Source organism: Erythrolamprus reginae, chromosome Z (assembly GCF_031021105.1).
Source record: "Erythrolamprus reginae isolate rEryReg1 chromosome Z, rEryReg1.hap1, whole genome shotgun sequence".
NCBI classification, from domain to species: domain Eukaryota; kingdom Metazoa; phylum Chordata; class Lepidosauria; order Squamata; family Dipsadidae; genus Erythrolamprus; species Erythrolamprus reginae.
The window spans coordinates 31,171,313-31,190,159 of record NC_091963.1 but is presented as its reverse complement, the minus strand read 5'-3'; the positions used below and the strand labels follow the sequence as shown (position 1 = coordinate 31,190,159).

The 18,847-nt window shown below is 35.6% G+C and overlaps 1 protein-coding gene across 9 annotated transcripts in view; it reads left to right on the top strand.

The window, feature by feature from the left end:
* Positions 1–18,847, top strand: part of NEBL (nebulette) — a 192,963-nt gene that overhangs the window by 128,959 nt on the left and 45,157 nt on the right. For 7 of the 9 annotated variants that reach the window (XM_070767104.1, XM_070767099.1, XM_070767098.1 and 4 more), the window contains exons 6-11: positions 2,602–2,712; positions 11,561–11,662; positions 14,287–14,394; positions 14,708–14,815; positions 16,101–16,205; positions 17,411–17,518. The exons of the other annotated variants lie outside the window; for them this stretch is intronic. In XM_070767104.1, coding sequence (XP_070623205.1) covers positions 2,602–2,712; positions 11,561–11,662; positions 14,287–14,394; positions 14,708–14,815; positions 16,101–16,205; positions 17,411–17,518 — 642 coding nt within the window. The remainder of the gene's footprint in view (positions 1–2,601; positions 2,713–11,560; positions 11,663–14,286; positions 14,395–14,707; positions 14,816–16,100; positions 16,206–17,410; positions 17,519–18,847) is intronic. 9 annotated transcript variants of the gene reach the window in all.

Genomic DNA, 18,847 nt, shown 5'->3' with positions numbered 1-18,847 from the left:
TTAGGATTTAAGATATGTTAAGATGTTTAAAACAACAACAGCAACCTTTCTTTAACTGACTTACTGATTGGTAGCAAAATCCTAAATATTTTATGCAATAATATCAGCTGATATAGTTTTTATCTTTATGGCATTATCAAGTTGTTATAGAAATTTTGGGTGCTGTGCGCTCAGTGTAATTATAAACAACAGCCTGCAGGAAGAAACAAACCATTGTCAAAACCATCCCCTTGCCTTCCCTTCCTTCTTTTTTTTATGAATAAACTTTTCTGTTATTTTAAAACTAAATTAACAGGTTTCTGAGTTTCTTGTTTCCTTGAAAACATTCTAAAAATATCATAGGCGAGGCAAAACTTTTTTAAAAAAATGAAGAAATGAATGGACAGTGTGGTAAAAGACTTAACTTATAACTTAACTTATTTTGGCAGAAAATTCCAGTGGTTGTTTCTTACTGAACACAATGACCCAAGAAGAATAGAAAGTGAGAACATGTCAGTGGCCTGCTCAGTGGGTTCTTAAAAAAATAAAAATCGTCAAGTACCATACTTGGCAAATGTGCTTGAAGCAATATTTTTGTTTGTAAAGTTAATGAATCTTAAGTTACAAACACAGTATCCAAGATAATAGTAATACTACATCTCTAAAATGTATTTTTGTACTAGATTTTCTTTTCTCAGAAACAGTTTATACTTTCATTTTTGCATTTAATGTTTGTTTTACCGTGTACAAATTACCTTGGATTTAAAAATAAGTTAGGTTAAACTTGAGTTGTTGCACACATTCTGCAGTTATGTATCCAATTATGATCTGCAATGGGCAAATTGCAGCCTAAGGCTGTATTTAAAATGTTGATTACATTCCTGTTCAACTAATCAGTTGAGAACTCTTCCCTATTGGTGGAAAGAAGGGAGAGGATGGACAGAGATCAGAAAATATGCACCCCAAAACCATTAGAAAATGCAAAGAGAGAATGGATTAGATCTTATCAATTGCTTAATTATACCTAAGCTAAAATTAATCCCTATAGATTCCTTACATATAGGCTTGAACAATAAATGAATAAACAAATTGAGAATCAATTGAATTTAAATTAACCAATTAAATTCAGTGCAGATTCTCTCACATATTTGATTGTATTACAGTTTTAGGTTATTAAAAAAGAAGGTTTTTTTAATGTACTGAAATATTTATTTTCTTTAATAAGAAACAAAATAATAATAAAATATAAATAAAAAAAATTAAATAAGAGAAAAAAGAAAGGGAAAACTACCAAAATATACTCATAGAAAACGGCTCACTTTTAAAATACAGTACTAAATATTAACCACACAAGTAATATTTTTCAGGTCTTCCATTATATTGAATATAATAGCTGGTAGGTAAGTCAGATGACTTGAAGTATGCAGGCTGGAAGGTTTTCAAAAGCCTAAGTAGGTAGAAAGCAAACTGGGAGATATAAGATGGTAGAATATCTAGTAGAATTCATGATGCTCAGAATATTGATTGGAGGAGTAAACATTCTTTTAAATATACTGTGACATCTTCTCCCACACAGGTTCTTGCTTCAATCAGTGCTTGCCTGTTGAAAGAACAGTTTGAAAAACAGATCTTTCAGTAGTCTTATGATCTGATATAGAGCTGTCTTATAATTAAGCTTCTGGAAAGGGACAGGGCAATAGAAAGGATTTTGAGATTTAATGGAGATTTTTTTCATCCAAATGGTTCATTGAATTCAGATTTTCTTATAATTCAATATCACATTGACCCAACCTTTTTACATTCAATTGCTTTTCCCAAAACCATGTTAATAAATGTATGTATGCACGAATCCCAGCGGCCGGTTAGGTCCCACAGAGTTGGCCTTCTCCGGGTCCCGTCGACTAAACAATGTCATCTGGCTAGACCCAGGGGAAGAGCCTTCTCTGTGGTGGTCCCGACACTGTGGAACCAGCTCCCCCCAGGGATCAGGACTGCCACCACCCACCTTGCCTTTCGCAAACTTCTTAAAACCCACCTCTGCCGTCAGGCATGGGGGAACTGAGACATCCCCCCTTGCCTATGTAGCTGTATGTTTGTGTGTATGCTTTTTATATACTGGGGTTTTTAGGATTTTTAATATAAAATTGTTATTTTAAACTTTAATATTAGATTTGTTACTGTATATTGTTTTTATCATTGCTGTGAGCCGCCCCGAGTCTGCGGAGAGGGGCGGCATAAAAATCTAATAAACAAACAAACAAACAAACAAACAAACAAACAAACAAACAATAGCTTAAAGCCTTAATCCAAAATAAAGTGTAAACTACAGCACAATTTGTTTCTTAACAAGCATGCATAGCTCAGTTAAATGGATTTTTCAGTTTTGTTCATCACATATTGTCAGGATTAAAGTTAAAAATGAGTGTTTCTATAACTTTGTATAACATAATTTATATTCTGAGTTTATGAAACTTATAAAAAAGCTTAAAGGGTTTAAAAACCTCAGAGATATATGGAATGAATGTATAAATGTTTGTCCTCTTATTCCAATAATAAAGAGAAACCCTGGGCTGTACTCTACTTTGCCTTTTGCATGCATACTAATAATATTTATCATTTTAGGTTCTTTACAAGAAAAAATATAATGCTGATAAAGGAATATCAAATTATGCACAGATGAAGGATCTTCCAGATGTTAAGCATGCCATGGAAGTTAATAAACACCAGAGTAATGTGAGTATTTTCTCAGCTTAAATAATTAGGTTCTTGTGTGTATTTTAAATGAAATATTATAGTATTTGACAGGTTGATGAGTAAATAATTGTCTTTTGTGTGATTATTTAAATTGTGATTTAGTTGTGTACAGTATTTACATTAGTAAAACATGTGGATGACTTAAACACAAACTAATGATTAACAATTTGCTAAGAGGGGAGAGAGAGAGGGAGAGAAAGAAAGAAAGAAAGAAAGAAAAATAAAGAAAGAAAAGCAAGGCATCTTTTCTTAACCATCTGCAGGTGAGTGGCTTCTTCTGACAACCATAGAATTGGAACTGGCTATAGAAATCCAATTCTAAAATAGAAATATTTTACTTCTAGCCATCAATTCTCAATATACTTAGTTTCTGCAATTTCTCTTCAAAATACAAATTTTCAGTTCCTTATTATTTTTATTGCCTTATTCCCTATCTTTTTAATGTGAGCAAGGCTTGGACATATCACTTAGGCTAAATATGGCAAATATAGATTATACTATTATTTCTATGATAATCTGAAACTATATTTTGATAATCCAAGTGCAGGACTGAATGTTATAGCATACCAGTTGATATTTCAGTCTACTTTAAAGACGATCTAATATAATAGTATATTAAAGGCCTGGGTTCCACTTACCTTCCCTACTGATTCGCATCGAAACAAAAATGCATGTTCGCTTTGCTCACGCATGCGCCCCATCATGTCATGCAAATACCCTCTGCGCATGCACAGAAGCTGCGATGACCGGACAACTGGTTTGGGGGCATGGACACTGATACAACTACAGCACCCCCTACTTTAGTCGTTTACAAGTTATAATACAAGGTATAATTTATTTTGTGAAATGTTTTACAATACTTTATTTATTTATTTATTTATTTTATTTATTGGATTTGTATGCCGCCCCTCTCCGCAGACTCGGGGCGACCAACAACAGAATAAAACAGCATATAACAATAATCCAATACTAAAAACAGTTAAAAACCCATTATTATAAAAAACCAATCATACATACAGACTTACCATGTATAAAATTGTAGAGGCCTAGGGGGAAAGTGTATCTCAATTCCCCCATGCCTGGTGGCAGAGGTGGGTTTTAAGCAGCTTATGAAAGGCAAGGAGGGTGGGGGCAATTCTAATCTCTGGGGGGGAGTTGGTTCCAGAGGGCCGGGGCCGCCACAGAGAAGGCTTTTCCCCTGGGCCCCGCCAGAATGTTACAACATTCTCATATTTCACCAAAGGGGCTACTGGATCAAAATTGAAACATGCTTAGAAGATTTATTCTTGACAAATCAATACTGATTTCTAATAATTATCATTTTGCTGGCAGTTGGATCTGCTTCCCAGAATATCACCTGTTCCAGGTTTCAGGGATCGCTGCCACTGCCTATTACTGCTGCTACCTATCACTGCATCCACGTGCCCCATTTTCAGCTTCTGGGTTTTTTGGCCTCTGCACTCCATTTTCAGAACAGGTGAAAAACAGGATGCATAGAGGCTGAAAATCAGGCCCATGGAGTAGGTGATAGGCAGCAGTGGTGATCCCTACAGCCTGGAACAGCTGATAAGCAGTATTCTGGGAGGTAGATTCAACCGCCAATCAGCTACTTGTGCTAAATCAGGCTGTGCTGACGCTGATCAGGCTGATTTCTCTTTGCTATATGGAGGCACATAGCTAGGAGGCAGAGTCCAGAGGTGTGGGCCAGTGGGCCTAGCTTCAGCACATTCACTCTATAAGATTCACAGACATTTCCACTCACATTTTGGGGGGAGGCAGTGCATCTTATACACATATGGTATTTTCAAGTTCCCAAAAGGTGTTCTGATCATGATTTCTGAATATGTGAAAAACCAATATTAAACTAGAGATTTTTATTCAGAGCAGTTTGAAGTCTGAAGAAATGATAAAATTGTAGATAGCTTTTAAGCAACATGACAGGCAATAGCCTAGAGTATATGGATTATACTCTAGGCTTGAGTATATGGATTATACTCTAGGCTTGGGTTAAGAAAAATGCCACTCTCTAGATATCAGATTTCAAATCTCATCATGTCCTTTCAATATGACAAATAGCCAAGAATGAAAAGGGGTTGTAGTTCAATGACATCTGAAGTGCAAGTCTTGCTTTAACCACTGTCTCAAATAAGAGTTATGGATGAAGAGTAGGAGACAAAGCAAGGATGCGAAGATTTCAAACGGCAGGAGAAAATAAAATAAACTACAAAAGGGAAAAGGAGATTGTCAGGCATTATCTATATCTGGAATACAGGAGGTAAGAAAGAGATAAGAGCTAGAAGAGGAAGTAGAGAGTAAGTTAGAAAAATACCTACAGAAGGATATGAAGAAGTAGCACTAATACTTAAGAAAAAGCTAGAATGGAAGTTGCCTAGCTTCAGAGGAACCATACTGAACAAAGCTTCCTTAGTTTAGCTTTTGACCTTGTTAAAAGAACCCATACAAAGAAGCTTGAGACTTAATTATTATTATTATTATTTATTTAATTTATATGCCGCCCCTCTCCGTAGACTCGGGGCGGCTAACAACAATGTTAAAAACAGCATGTAACAATCCAATACTAAAACAACTAAAAACCCTTATTATAAAACCAAACATACACACAAACATACCATGCATAAATTGTAAAGACCTAAGGGGAAGGAATATCTCAGTTCCTGCATGCCTGACAGCAGAGGTGGGTTTTAAGGAGCTTACGAAAGGCGAGGAGAGTGGGGGCAATTCTAGTCTCTGGGGGGAGCTGGTTCCAGAGGGCCAGGGCCGCCACAGAGAAGGCTCTTTCCCTGGGTCCTGCCAAACGACATTGTTTAGTTGACGGGACTCGGAGAAGGCCCACTCTATGGGACCTAACTGGTCGCTGGGATTCGTGCGGCAGAAGGCGGTCCTGGAGATAATCTGGTCCGGTGCCATGAAGGGCTTTATAGGTCATAACCAACACTATGAATTGTGACCGGAAACTGATCGGCAACCAATGCAGACTGCGGAGTGTTAGTGTAACATGGGCATATTTGGAAAAGCCCATGATTGCTCTCGCAGCTGCATTCTGCATGATCTGAAGTTTCCGAACATTTTTCAAAGGCAGCCCCATGTAGAGAGCATTACAGTAGTCAAGCCTCGAGGTGATGACTGTGAGCAGTGACTCCTGGTCCAGATAGGGCTGCAACTGGTGCACCAGGCGAACCTGAGCAAACGCCCCCCTCGCCACATGTGCATAGTTATTCTATAGCTGCAGGATAATTCAGTAAAGTACCTGGCATGCAACTCCAGGCACTTCTAAAATGATTTAAATGTGTCATGTTAAATTGCAATTAGCAATGAAAAAAAATGGCAATTCCATTAAGAAACCATTCATATCTTATAGACAGGCAATGTAATATAGTAATGAAGATATTGGACTTGGATTCAAGTAATTCTTGACTTATGACCACAACTGAGTCAAACATTTCTGTTTCTAAGGGAGACAGTTGTTAAATAAATTTTGCTCCATTTTTACAATACTTTTCCCCACACAGTTGTTAAGTGAATCACTGCAGTTCTTAAGTTATTAGTCTGGCTTCCCCATTGACTTTTCTTGATCAGATAAAAGTTGATCAGATGATCCCTGGACCCTACAACCATCATAAATATGAATGAGTTGCTAAGCATCTGAATTTTGATCATGGGGGTTTGTAACAGTTGTAAACAATGATCATAAGTCATTTTTTCAGTGCTGTTAAAACTTCAATTGGTCACTTAATGAACTGTTGTAAGTCAAGGACTACTTGTAATTCACAAATTATATTGAGCTAGTTATTCTTTCATCAGAGTGAATCTTTTAGGAATATTATAGGGATAAACATAGGGAAGACTTCTTTGAAGATACCTTTTTAGGGAAAATCAAGTGCATAAAATATTTTATCCTTATTTGTTAGCTTTTAAAGTATTATTTGCATCTTCATCTTTCAGTAATACCAGACAACTAGGCCATGGAACCAGAGTTGCTGGTGGTGATTCTTAAGCTGCCTTATCTTCACACTGTATGCATGAATCAGTGAAAGTATTTTAGAGCCTAGTTTTAATTATGCCATGAATTGCAACTCATAGCAAGAAATGAAAATGCACAATGTGATATTAACAAAGAGTATGAACTTGATTACTTAGCAATATATACACCTATTATTTCTTGGCAATTTTTTCCATACAATTTGCAAACATTCTTGTATCATGTTTTGAGTGATTAAAAAGTTGGCACTTTTCACAGTGAGTCAAAATATTTGGTAACAGCATGTGATCGTTCTGACCTGCACCTTGTGATATTTATTGAATGATTGGAAAATACATAATATTTGTAAATCTTTATATTGTTCCAAGTTCTTCGTATTTTCAATGAGGTATATAGCAAGATACAAACTATGGAAGACATTTAAAAATTGTCTCTCTTTATTCATGTGCTGGAAGAGTAATAATTCACAGGTAGAAAATATTGAACTAGATCGTGTCTGATGAAATGACAGCTGTATGATTTTTCTATTCTCTTGTCTATATGAAATTAATCACATTACCTTATTTCAATTACTGTAATGCTCTCTACATGGGGCTACATTTGAAGAGTGTTCGGAAACTTCAGATCGTGCAGAATGCAGCTGTGAGAGCAATCATGGGCTTCCCCAGGTATGCTCATGTTACACCAACACTCTGCAGTCTGCATTGGTTGCCGATCAGTTTCCAGTCATAATTCAAAGTGTTGGTTATGACCTATAAAACCCTTCATGGAATTGGATCAAAATATCTTCGGGATCGCCTTCTGCCGCACGAATCCCAGCGACCGGTTAGGTCCCACAGAGTTGGCCTTCTTCAGGTCCCGTCGACGAAACAATGTCGTCTGGCAGGACCCAGGGGAAGAGCCTTCTCTGTGGCGGCCCCGACCCCCTGGAATCAACGCCTCCCAGAGATTAGGATTGCCCCCACCCTCCTTGCCTTTCGTAAACTCCTTTAAACTCATCTCTGTCGTCAGGCATGGGGAAATTGACTCCCCTGGGCTGTTTTCGTTTTATGTATGGTTTGTATGAGATGTATGATTGTTTTTTATATTAAGGGTTTTAAATTGTTTTAATTATTGGATTTGTACTGTTTTGTTGTTGTGAGCTGCCCTGAGTCTTTGGAGAGGAGCGGCATATATTATAACAACAACAACAACAACAACAACAACAATAATAATAATAAATTTATTTGTTCTACCAGTGCATATAATAATGTTAATAAACATTTTATGCTAGTATATTGTTATGTTTCTAGTAGAGTTGATTGTCACAAGGCATCATAATATTTTTTTCATTCATTCATTCATTCATTCATTCATTCATTCATTCATTCATTCATTCATTCATTTAACTTCTATGCTGCCCAATCCCGAAGGACTCAGGGCGGCTTACAACAATAGTATGAGTACAATATAAATAGATACAAAACAGTAAAAAAAGTCAAACTTTATCTAAGGTTAAAACATGACAAACTAAAACCCCGTAAAACGTTATTATAAAAAATAGCAACCACACACATATACATACACACCATACATACATTGACCATCGAAGATGTAAATTAATGATCCCCAGGCCTGCCGGCAAAGCCAGGTCTTTGTGACCTTGCGAAAGGTCAGCAGGGTTGGAGCAGTATGGAATCGGGAGGAAATGGTTCCATAGAGCCAGGGCAGCCCCCTAGCCCTCCCCTGTGGACCCGTCAACCTGCATTGCTTAGTTGATGGGACCTGGAGGAGGCCAACTCTGTGAGCTCTTATTGGTCTCTGGGAGATATGTGGCAGGAGACAGTCCTGTAAATTTTACAGGTTTATTTTACAGGTTTCTAGTGATGGGCGAACCCAACGAAGTTCAGGTTCGGCGGATTCGGGCGGACTTTGCAAAAAATTCGGGTGACGTCACCAAACCCGGAACCCAAACCCAAATCGAATTCCGAACTTTTAAAAATAGAGCCATGGAAGGCAGCTCTTTGGTTGCCCACAAATTAAATTTTCAGGAGGGTGAACAGGGATGCAGAGTAGCAGGAGGAGGCAACAGCAGCCACCCACCAGATTTTGCACAGCAATCCGATATGCGTCAGGCATCACCTTTTTCACAGTAATCCCGTGTGATGGAAGGCCATGCGCTCTGTGGCCCTATCGGTCTCTGGCTGCTGTGACCGGTAGTAACAGCTTGAGGCTTCAGTTTACACAGAAAAAGGAAAGGCAGAGAAAGAAGGTGTTCCTGTGGTTGACCCCAAATTATATTTAGAGAGCGCATTAGTGGCTTTGTCTTGCGTAGAAAAAGGAAAGGCAGAGAAAGAAGGTGGTCCTGTGGTTGACCCAAAAGTACATTACAGGCTCTCAGAACAAATCTGTGCAAAAAAAATAGGTTTATTGAACACAGACTTTAGTCAAACACAAACTATACTCAAACTTTCACCATAAAAATATAACTGACTATATATGTACAAACATAACATGAATTTTACAACTGTGAGGGTGTTGTTGGTGTTGTTGTTGGTGGTGGTAGCGAACACTCTAACCACTCACTCAGGTGGTGGCACAGCAATATCGTCTGAGAACCACACCTGGTTCATTTTAAGAAATGTCAGTATGTCAATGTTGACTGTGGATAGGCAGATCCTTCTGTCATTGATGACCCCTCGTGCGGTGCTGAACACATGCTCTGACAGGACGCTTGCCGCAGGGCAGGCCAGCACTTCCAGGGCATAGAGGGCAAGCTCTGGCCACATGTTCAATTTTCCTACCCAAAAATTGAAGTTGGTGGAGGCATCGCTAAGAAGAACCATCATGCGCATGGACAGGTATTCGTCAACCATGTGGGTCACTTGATTAATATAGCACCGGACAGTCATTAATTCTGCCAGATATTTGTGTTTTTAATATTAGAAACATAGAAACATAGAAGTCTGACGGCAGAAAAAGACCTCATGGTCCATCTAGTCTGCCCTTATACTATTTTCTGTATTTTATCTTAGGATGGATATATGTTTATCCCAGGCATGTTTAAATTCAGTTACTGTGGATTTATCTACCACGGCTGCTGGAAGTTTGTTCCAAGGATCTACTACTCTTTCAGTAAAATAATATTTTCTCATGTTGCTTTTGATCTTTCCCCCAACTAACTTCAGATTGTGTCCCCTTGTTCTTGTGTTCACTTTCCTATTAAAAACACTTCCCTCCTGAACCTTATTTAACCCTTTAACATATTTAAATGTTTCGATCATGTCCCCCCTTTTCCTTTTGTCCTCCAGACTATACAAATTGAATTCATTAAGTCTTTCCTGATACGTTTTATGCTTAAGACCTTCCACCATTCTTGTAGCCCGTCTTTGGACCCATTCAATTTTGTCAATATCTTTTTGTAGGTGAGGTCTCCAGAACTGAACACAGTATTCCAAATGTGTCTCCCCAGCATTCTACATAGCGGGATCATAATATTGTACTAGAATTTATATTTTCATTTATTAGAAATGTTTTTCTTCCACAAAATATATTTCCTTCTGTCCTATTTTATTTTTAAATATGGGAATCTATTTCCAATTTCTATTGGTGAGGTTTCTGAACTTTATTCTTGAAAGTGCCACTGGTGTTGCACTTTTATTTTTTCTTCATAATAGAGTCTCCTTGACTATCTCCTGTTCTCATTCTAAAAATGCTCTATAGAAGAGCATCTTTCACATTGTCTATTGCTGGCTTGTTTTTGATATTACATTATCCAAAGAGTCAACAGTCTAGTGGAGAGGGAATTATATAGTTAAAGGTCATTCACATCCAGTGCTAGATCTTTTCATAACTTTTCATGACAAAAGAGAAGGGGTGCTCTGCATGAAGGTTTCACAGGATTTCAAAAGCAAATTCTTATTTTTAACAGATTGAGTGAAAATTGATAAAAGTGTTTAATAAAGTTTTTTTTAGCAACACACTAGGGTTTTTTCAATATATAAATTACATATAAAAAATAGAAAGTGACAAATGGTTAGCAACCTTCATTTGAGGAGAAATTTATTTTGTTGCTATTATTAAATAAAGTTTTTTTCCCTTATCTCCCTTTTATTAGGCATATAAAATTCTGTGAGTAAATTCTTCTTTTTTCTTTTTCCCAGACAAGTTAATGCTGACTAGTATTAATAGAATAGAAGCACACATAGATGCATGCTTCACATCTTTGGATAAAAAATTACAGCACAGACAACTGGAAATTCAAATGCTCAAAATCATATTCCGATACAACATCCACTACTTTAATCACTAGCTGAACAATCACTACCTCAGCCATCTAACAACCATCCAAACAATATATCCTTACTCATGAAAGATACCCTTGAAAGGAAACAAAAACATAATAACGTTATTCTATTTGGGCTTGAAGTCACAAATGAAGCTGATATAGATCAGATTTGCAACATTATTGCATCGAAGTTCCCTGCTGAAGAAATCATTAAAGTTTCCAGAGATGATTCGGTAGCCCCAAAATTCTGTTATTTATAAAGATGAACTCAGCAAATGAAAATTCATTTATACTATATACTCTATTAAAAGAAATGACCCCAACCCCAAAAAACTTTGCTCAAGTCCTGACCTATCCGCTCCCGCAAACTCCGAGCAGATCTCAAAAAACATCAAGATCAAGAATAAAGTGATCATTACTTTTTTACTTATGCTATGTTTATAAACTATGCTATATGTGTTTGACAAATAAATAAGTAAGTAAGTAAGTAAGTAAGTAAGTAAGTAAGTAAGTAAGTAAGTAAGTAAGTAAATAATAAATAAATAAATTTTGTTTTGAAGGCTGAATATACAAAAGGAAAACAAGAAATGAGCAAAGAGCCAACTGTACTTGGAAGACTAGACATTAATCACGCTCAGAAAGTATCCAAGTTGTTAAGTCAGGTAAGGTTTTGATGTATTTTACATTCAGCTGAAATATATTTCTCCCAAGCATAAAATCAACATTTTCTTTTTAAATTGTATTTTTTTAAAAAAAAAAAAGCATAAAAATGAGGCTTCAGTAACTTTTAAAAATTGTGTTGTGAAAAAAATGAATTTATCTGTCAGTGTTGAGGGAACAATAGCAGCAGCTCACCAATAGATAATAAATCTCAGTTTTGTTACAGAAGGTGATCAGATTATAATATTTTGATATACTCCACATAGTAAATGGTATGCTGGATTGTGCTTAATGTTGCTAACTTTTGTTATTGCAAATATTTTTTTAAAAAAATGTATTGACAACAAGGAATAATTTCAGTAGAAATGAAAACACATTCTGCAACTCAATATGCCCATTAAGCTAAAAAAAGAATGACTTGACTTTGTATTATGTTATATAACACCTAATACTAAATATAATATGAAGGATTCTTCAAATCAGAAAATTGACATAAAATAATATTTGCAAGATAGTTTTCTGGAAAGGCTAACCAAATTCATTAAGTCAAAACTTCTCAGGGATGTTAGGTTGCTTGTAATTGACTTAATTTTCTAGATCACTAGAATTTGTTTTTTCAGAAAGAACATAGTGTTGAAATGAATATAATTAAAGGTGGCTATATGGGACAGAGGTTTGATTGTTTAAATATTATTGCCTACTTAATCTTGATCAGTCAGAAATCTAGGCCCAAATTTAGTAAATTGACAAACTGATTATATTCTGTAGTAGAGTGTCTTTAAGACGGTTAGCAAGAAATAAGCTCAGTTTTCATCTTATAAATTGGCAATTAAACAAATAATAGCAGACTTTATAACTGGTGCTCTCCAAGTATATTAACTTCAAATCCATAATTCTGGGGTAGCATGGTTTGTAGTTCAGGAATACTGGAGCAAAACATATAACATATCTAGAAGCCATTAGGTTATAGGAGACAATGTTGGAGAAATTAGATTGAGGTAGTAACAATTAACTTTTTTAGAAAATAGTTAATTAGGAAAAGGTAAAGATCTTTTGTATGATTATATGCAAGCTAAATAATTAAAATATAATTAACTATCACATAGAATAGTTGAAGGTAGCTAAGTTGTATATTCCATTTTTTTACAGTTTGAGCAATAAAGAAATCCCATTATTACTTCATCTTTTCCTTTTTGTTAATAATGCTTTAAAGTATATTAATTTCCATCTTATATTAAATCATTGTGGAATTAATTGTTCTTCAGTATAATTATTACAGCTATGAGAATGCTCTCCATACTGCAGTGAACTTTAAAAATACGACTTCAGAATCACTGAATTAAAATTTATATTCAGGGATCTCTAGTGGATTGTTTTATATATTTTTGGGTCAGTAGTATTTTGGGTCACACTTGATTCAGAATATTATTACTGTATCAGTGTTCCTAAGAATAATTTGTTTAGATTATTTATAGAAAGTAGATGATCTCAGTAATGATTTCATATCTGATGCTTTTGGATAAATATTAATTTCAGAACATATTTATTCTACATTTCATTGGGTATTCCTAGAATTTAGATTTATTTTTGTCTTTTTAGTTATCTCTTTTATTATAAGCATTATGTTGCCATATAGTGATCAGGAAATTTACTTTTCTAACTTTTATGCACATGCATTTTTTCCTGTTTTCGTATGGAATCAGGAGAAATCACTGTGAACATACTACATGATCCTTTGATAGCTTGGCAGGAATTCGGTATCTTTTAAATGAAGGATTAACAACGTCTTTGGTAGATATTAGGAGAAAATTTTTTTGATCCTTACTTATTTGACAAACCCACATTTGGGGATAGTTCCAATTTGAAAACTACAAATGATTATTTATTTTGAATTCATGGGTTAATAGGGTATAAATATATTTAATCAGTTTATTTTATTTCAAATTTTTAAACAATCTGAATCATTGCAACAACAGCAATATATTCAATTAAAGCATTATTTGATTTCACTTTAGCAGCTTCTGAACCTTGCAAATTATTATCAGCACTGAAATGTATTTCTAATCCAACAACAGTTTCTTTTATGGACACCTTGGACCCACATATAAAAGTGGTTCATTGTTTTTGTACTGAAAGTGAAAAATAATAGGGATTGCATTTAATTATACCTGTATGTTTGTTTTACGAAGAGTAATATGTCTTAAATATGTGAAAATTATTTGAATTCTACTTCTACTTTTTATTAATTGGATTTGTATCATCATTACTGTATTTGTTGTTGTTGTGAGCCACCCCAAGTCTTCAGAGAGGGGCGGCATACAAATCTAATAAATTATTATTTTTATTATTAATTATATACCAGAAATTTGAAATTTATCATTATATGAAGAACTATACATTTATCATGAATGGGACTTTAAAAATATTATTTTTTAATATCCCAGATGTCCCCTTTCTTTGTACAGTTGAACACACTTTTTAATGGTATAATTAACATTGAACAGTGCTCAAAGTTTAACACTATTCATTTTTCCTTTTGAGATGCTAAAATAATCTAAACACTACAATAATAAATATATAAATTCTTCATAAATGTATTATTTGTAGTGATATATTTATTTCTTAGGCTAAATATAAAGAACAGTTTGTTAAAGAAACGAAGAATAATTGTTTCAATCCTCTGGAAACTGTTTTTTTCAAGCAAGCTCAACGGGCTTCTGTATTGGCAAGTGATGTAAGTGGAATTTTGGGGGAGAACATTTTACTACATTTATTGTAATGAATATTGTAAGTGTTCATTCAAAATGCCTTAGAATAATTTCCTTAAATTTTATTTGGAAAAGTCTAGTCCATGTTTTAATTTGGTCTCAAATTGAATGTTTTCTGATTATATTTTGGTGTTCTGCAGTAAATGAGTGCCACCTCATGGCCACTATAGATATTAAATAAATACATTCTGATTTTTTTTTTGCTAGAAAATTGGGAATACTTTATTTCTTGTGTATTTTGGGATAATATCACCAAAGAAACCTTTTTCCTTCATAAAGGTAAAATACAAAAAAGAAAGTCTGGACAGTCTTCATAAACCAGCATCTGAATTTCCAAACCAATTACAATTCAAGCATGCATTGAATGCCAGCAAGATCCACAGTAACGTAAGATGATCTTCTTGTGGTTATTTTGTAAACTTCATGATAGCTACATTTCCAAGAAAGTTATTATTTCAAGTATTTCTTCCTCACAATACATCTGTTCTGTTCACTGGATTCATTCATTCATTCATTCATTCATTCATTCATTCATTCATTCATTCATTTATTTTATATATCTATCCCAGGTTTGTTACTTTGGCAAAAAACTCAATGTGGCAAACATATTTGCGTCTCCTCCTTTTCCCCCCACAAGAACAACTCGGTGAGTTGGGCTGAGAGAGTTACTCAGCCAAATCACTCAGCCGATTTTCATGAAAATATTAAAGTTCAGAAAACCTAAATATTTAAATACATTGCTTACGACAGATTGGGTCTTGAAGGATTGCAGGTGATCTCCCACACGATAAGGGCTTTTCAGGCTTTTATCTTTTCCAATAGTCAAAAGATATTTCGGAGCTGTATTGTCTCAAATAGGAAAAAACGCTACAGTAATTTCTAGTACAAAATCCCAGGATCACACTTGATATTCAGTATACCGGACCTGATTATCTCAGGGACCGCCTTCTGCTGCACGAATCCCAGCGACCAGTTAGGTCCCACAGAGTGGATCTTCTTCGGGTCCTGTCAACTAAACAATGTTGCTTGGCGGGACCCAGGGGAAGAGCCTTCTCTGTGGCAGCCCCGGCCCTCTGGAACCAACTCCCCCCAGAGATTAGAATTGCCCCCACCCTCCTTGCCTTTCGCAAGCTACTTAAAACCCACCTCTGCCATCAGGCATGGGGGAATTGAGATCCTCTTTCCCTCTAGGCCTTTACAATTCTATGCATGGTATGTATGTATGTATGGTTGGTTTTTATATTAATGGGTTTTTAATCATTTTTAATATTAGATTACTATTGTATACTGTTTTATTGTTGTTGTTAGCCGCTCTGAGTCTCCGGAGAGGGGCAGCATACAAATCCAATAAATAAATAAATAAATAAATATTGTATTCAATATCAGTAATTTAAACACCAATTTTCAATGGCACAATTCTTACAGAATTGCCTCAAAGATCATCTCCCCCTCCGCAATAGCTCTTATATGCATTTAAGTAATTGTATAAATAATTGATAGCTACAGATTCCGTCTTTGTCAAAAAAAGAGACTTTTCTCCTCTTTAGGGCATTATAACTTGATGAAAAATATATGCATACACAAAAAGTTCCTACCCTAATGTACGCAAAGATATTCCGGCGCTAAATTCAAAATATTTTTTAAATTTAAAGATATATTTTCTTTTTTTCAGTATGAATATAAGAAATTATTTGAGAAAACTAAGGGGCTCTATCATTTTGAAGTGAATACTGCTGAACAGCTGCATTACAAAGAAAACACAGTCCTGCAAAGTCAGGTATGTCTGCATACTCTGTAAACTTGGAAGTGCATGTGTGCTTAATATAACACTTATATTGGTGGATTGTGTAAAATGAAGGGTAGAAGATATTGAATACATATAAAAGAAAGGAAATTCAAGGAGACTTCCGATTGACCTTATGGCAGAAATGACTGGAAAATAGTAGCGTTCCACCGAGTTCTGAAATGCAGTCAGCATTTCAGAGCCTGGTGGAGTGCTTTCCCGGTGGAGTGCTTACCTTATGGGGTCAAGCCACCCTGGAGAGTGGTGAAGGAAGAAAAAGCACTTCATTGATCATGACAAAACTGAAATTTCCTCATTGATCCGAAGAAAGCTCTCTCAAACGGCAGCAGGAACATCGTTCATTTTGCTCAGTTATAAGCTGGGACAATATGGACACTAAGATTCTTTGCAAGAGCGGTCCATGAACAGACCAGTGAAACTGGGTGAGATAACTTCCAACTTTTGCCCTAGAGTTAAATCCAAGTTAAAAATTCCAAAATAATAATAATTTCCAAACGTTAAGAAAGTGGCCATTGGATTTATGGAGTAGTATTAAAAACTAAAAAGAAAGATTAAAGATTCAGATGCAAAAGAAATTCCTAAAGAATGCTTTAAAAAAGAAAATCTGGAAAAAGTTGAACAACACTCTGAAAAGTGATTATAGAGAGAAACTGATTTTCTAAACTCTATCAGCCTGATTGGTTGACAATAAGCTGTTTTGACTTTTACACTCTGTGGAATGCTGGAATTGGGGGCAGCGGAGCCATCTACTGGAGGAAGAAGATTACTGAAGTGTGAGAAACAAGTGAAAGTGATGAAAGGAGAGAAAGTAAACAACATCTGGAAGGCTATTTGACCTTGATTCCAGCTTAGTATGCAATTTTGGATACTTGGAAATATTTAGTGACCTTTTGAAGATCTTTAAGCAATTGTATTATTATTGTTAGCATTGTGTAAAAAGTATATGGACCCAGTCAATATCCTTTAATATGGATATTAAAGGAAAATTTCAAATAAAACATTACATATTTATACTCACACACACGCACACACAAGAAATATGTATACAAATGATTCACTTTTCTATAGATAAAAGTATAATTGCTTTTCATGTGGAAGGTTTGTTTCTAATGGGCATATAGATAAATTAAAAGGCTATTGATTTTTAAATTGATTTTGATGTTTAATGTTTTTATTAGATTAAATATAAAGAGAAATATGAAAAATCAAAAGGCAAGTCTATGCTAGAATTTATGGACACCCCGACATATCAAACTTCAAAGGAAGCTCAAAAGTTTCAAAGTGAAGTAAGTGAAGTGTTTTTGAAAATTATTATTACAGGTAGTTCTCGGCGTACAGACCCAATTGTGCCCAAAATTTCAGTTGCTAAGTGAGACATTTGTTCAGTGAGTTTTGGTACATGTAATGACTTTTCTTGCCATAATGGTTAAATGACTCACTGCAATTGTTAAGTTAGTAACACAGTTTTTAATTGAATCTGGCATCTCTATTTACCTTGCTTCTCAGAAGGTCATAAAAGATGTTCCCATGACCCTGGGACAATGCAATCATCATGAGTAAGAATTAGTCTGAATTTTGATCACAGAACCATGGGTATGCTACAATGGTCATAAGTATGAATAATGGTTATGTTTTCTCCCCCAGTGTCATTGTAAGTTTGGGTGGTCACTAAATTAATGGTTGTAAGTCAAGGGCTACCTGTATAGTATAGTAATCAAGTATTGTGCTGAAGCAGCATCTAAATAAAGGGTTTGTGTATCAGTGCAATTTATTGTGAAACGGAGCAACTTAATAATGGTCCAATATTTGAATCCAGTCTTTGGTTTAGGTACATTCAGTAGAAGATTGGATTTATTGAGCAACAAATCAGCTGGATGTAGTATAAGCTTCTTTTTCAAATATCTTCACTTTATTTGTTTGTTTGTTTGTTTGTTTGTTTGTTTGTTTGCTTGCTTGCTTGCTTACTTGCTTACTTATTTAATTGGATTTGTTTCCCACCCCTCTCTGAGGACTTGGGGTGGCTTACAACATGTAAAAGCAATACAATTCTAAAATCCAGTAATAACTAAAAGCAACCAGTCTAAAACCCCAATTTAATTTAAAAACGGCCATTCCAATCCACCAACATACTTTCCATTCAACATACATTCATCCATCGTCATGGGTTGATGATTAGTGTACCCTAGCCTGTCGGCACTAGTATGTCTTCAAATTATTATGGAAGGCAAGGAGGGTGGGGGAGTACGAATCTCTGGGGGGAGCTGATTCCAAACAGCTAGGTCCCCCACAGAGAAGGCTCTGGGCCCCTTCAAGCAACATTGCCTAGTTGACGGGACCTGGAGAGGGTCGATTCTGTGGGGCCTGACCAGTCGCTGGGACGCATGTGGCAGCAGGTGGTCCCGTAAATAGCCTGGTCTGACACAAAGTAGGGCTTTATAGGTCATAACCTTTGAATTGTGTTCAGAAACTAATCAGCAGCCAATGCAGCCTGCCGAGTGTTGGAGAAACATGGGCATACCTGGGAAGGCCCATGAACGTTCACGCAGCTGCATTCTGCATGATCTGTAGTTTCCGAATGCTCTTCACAGAGAGAGCATTGCAGTAGTCAAATATTG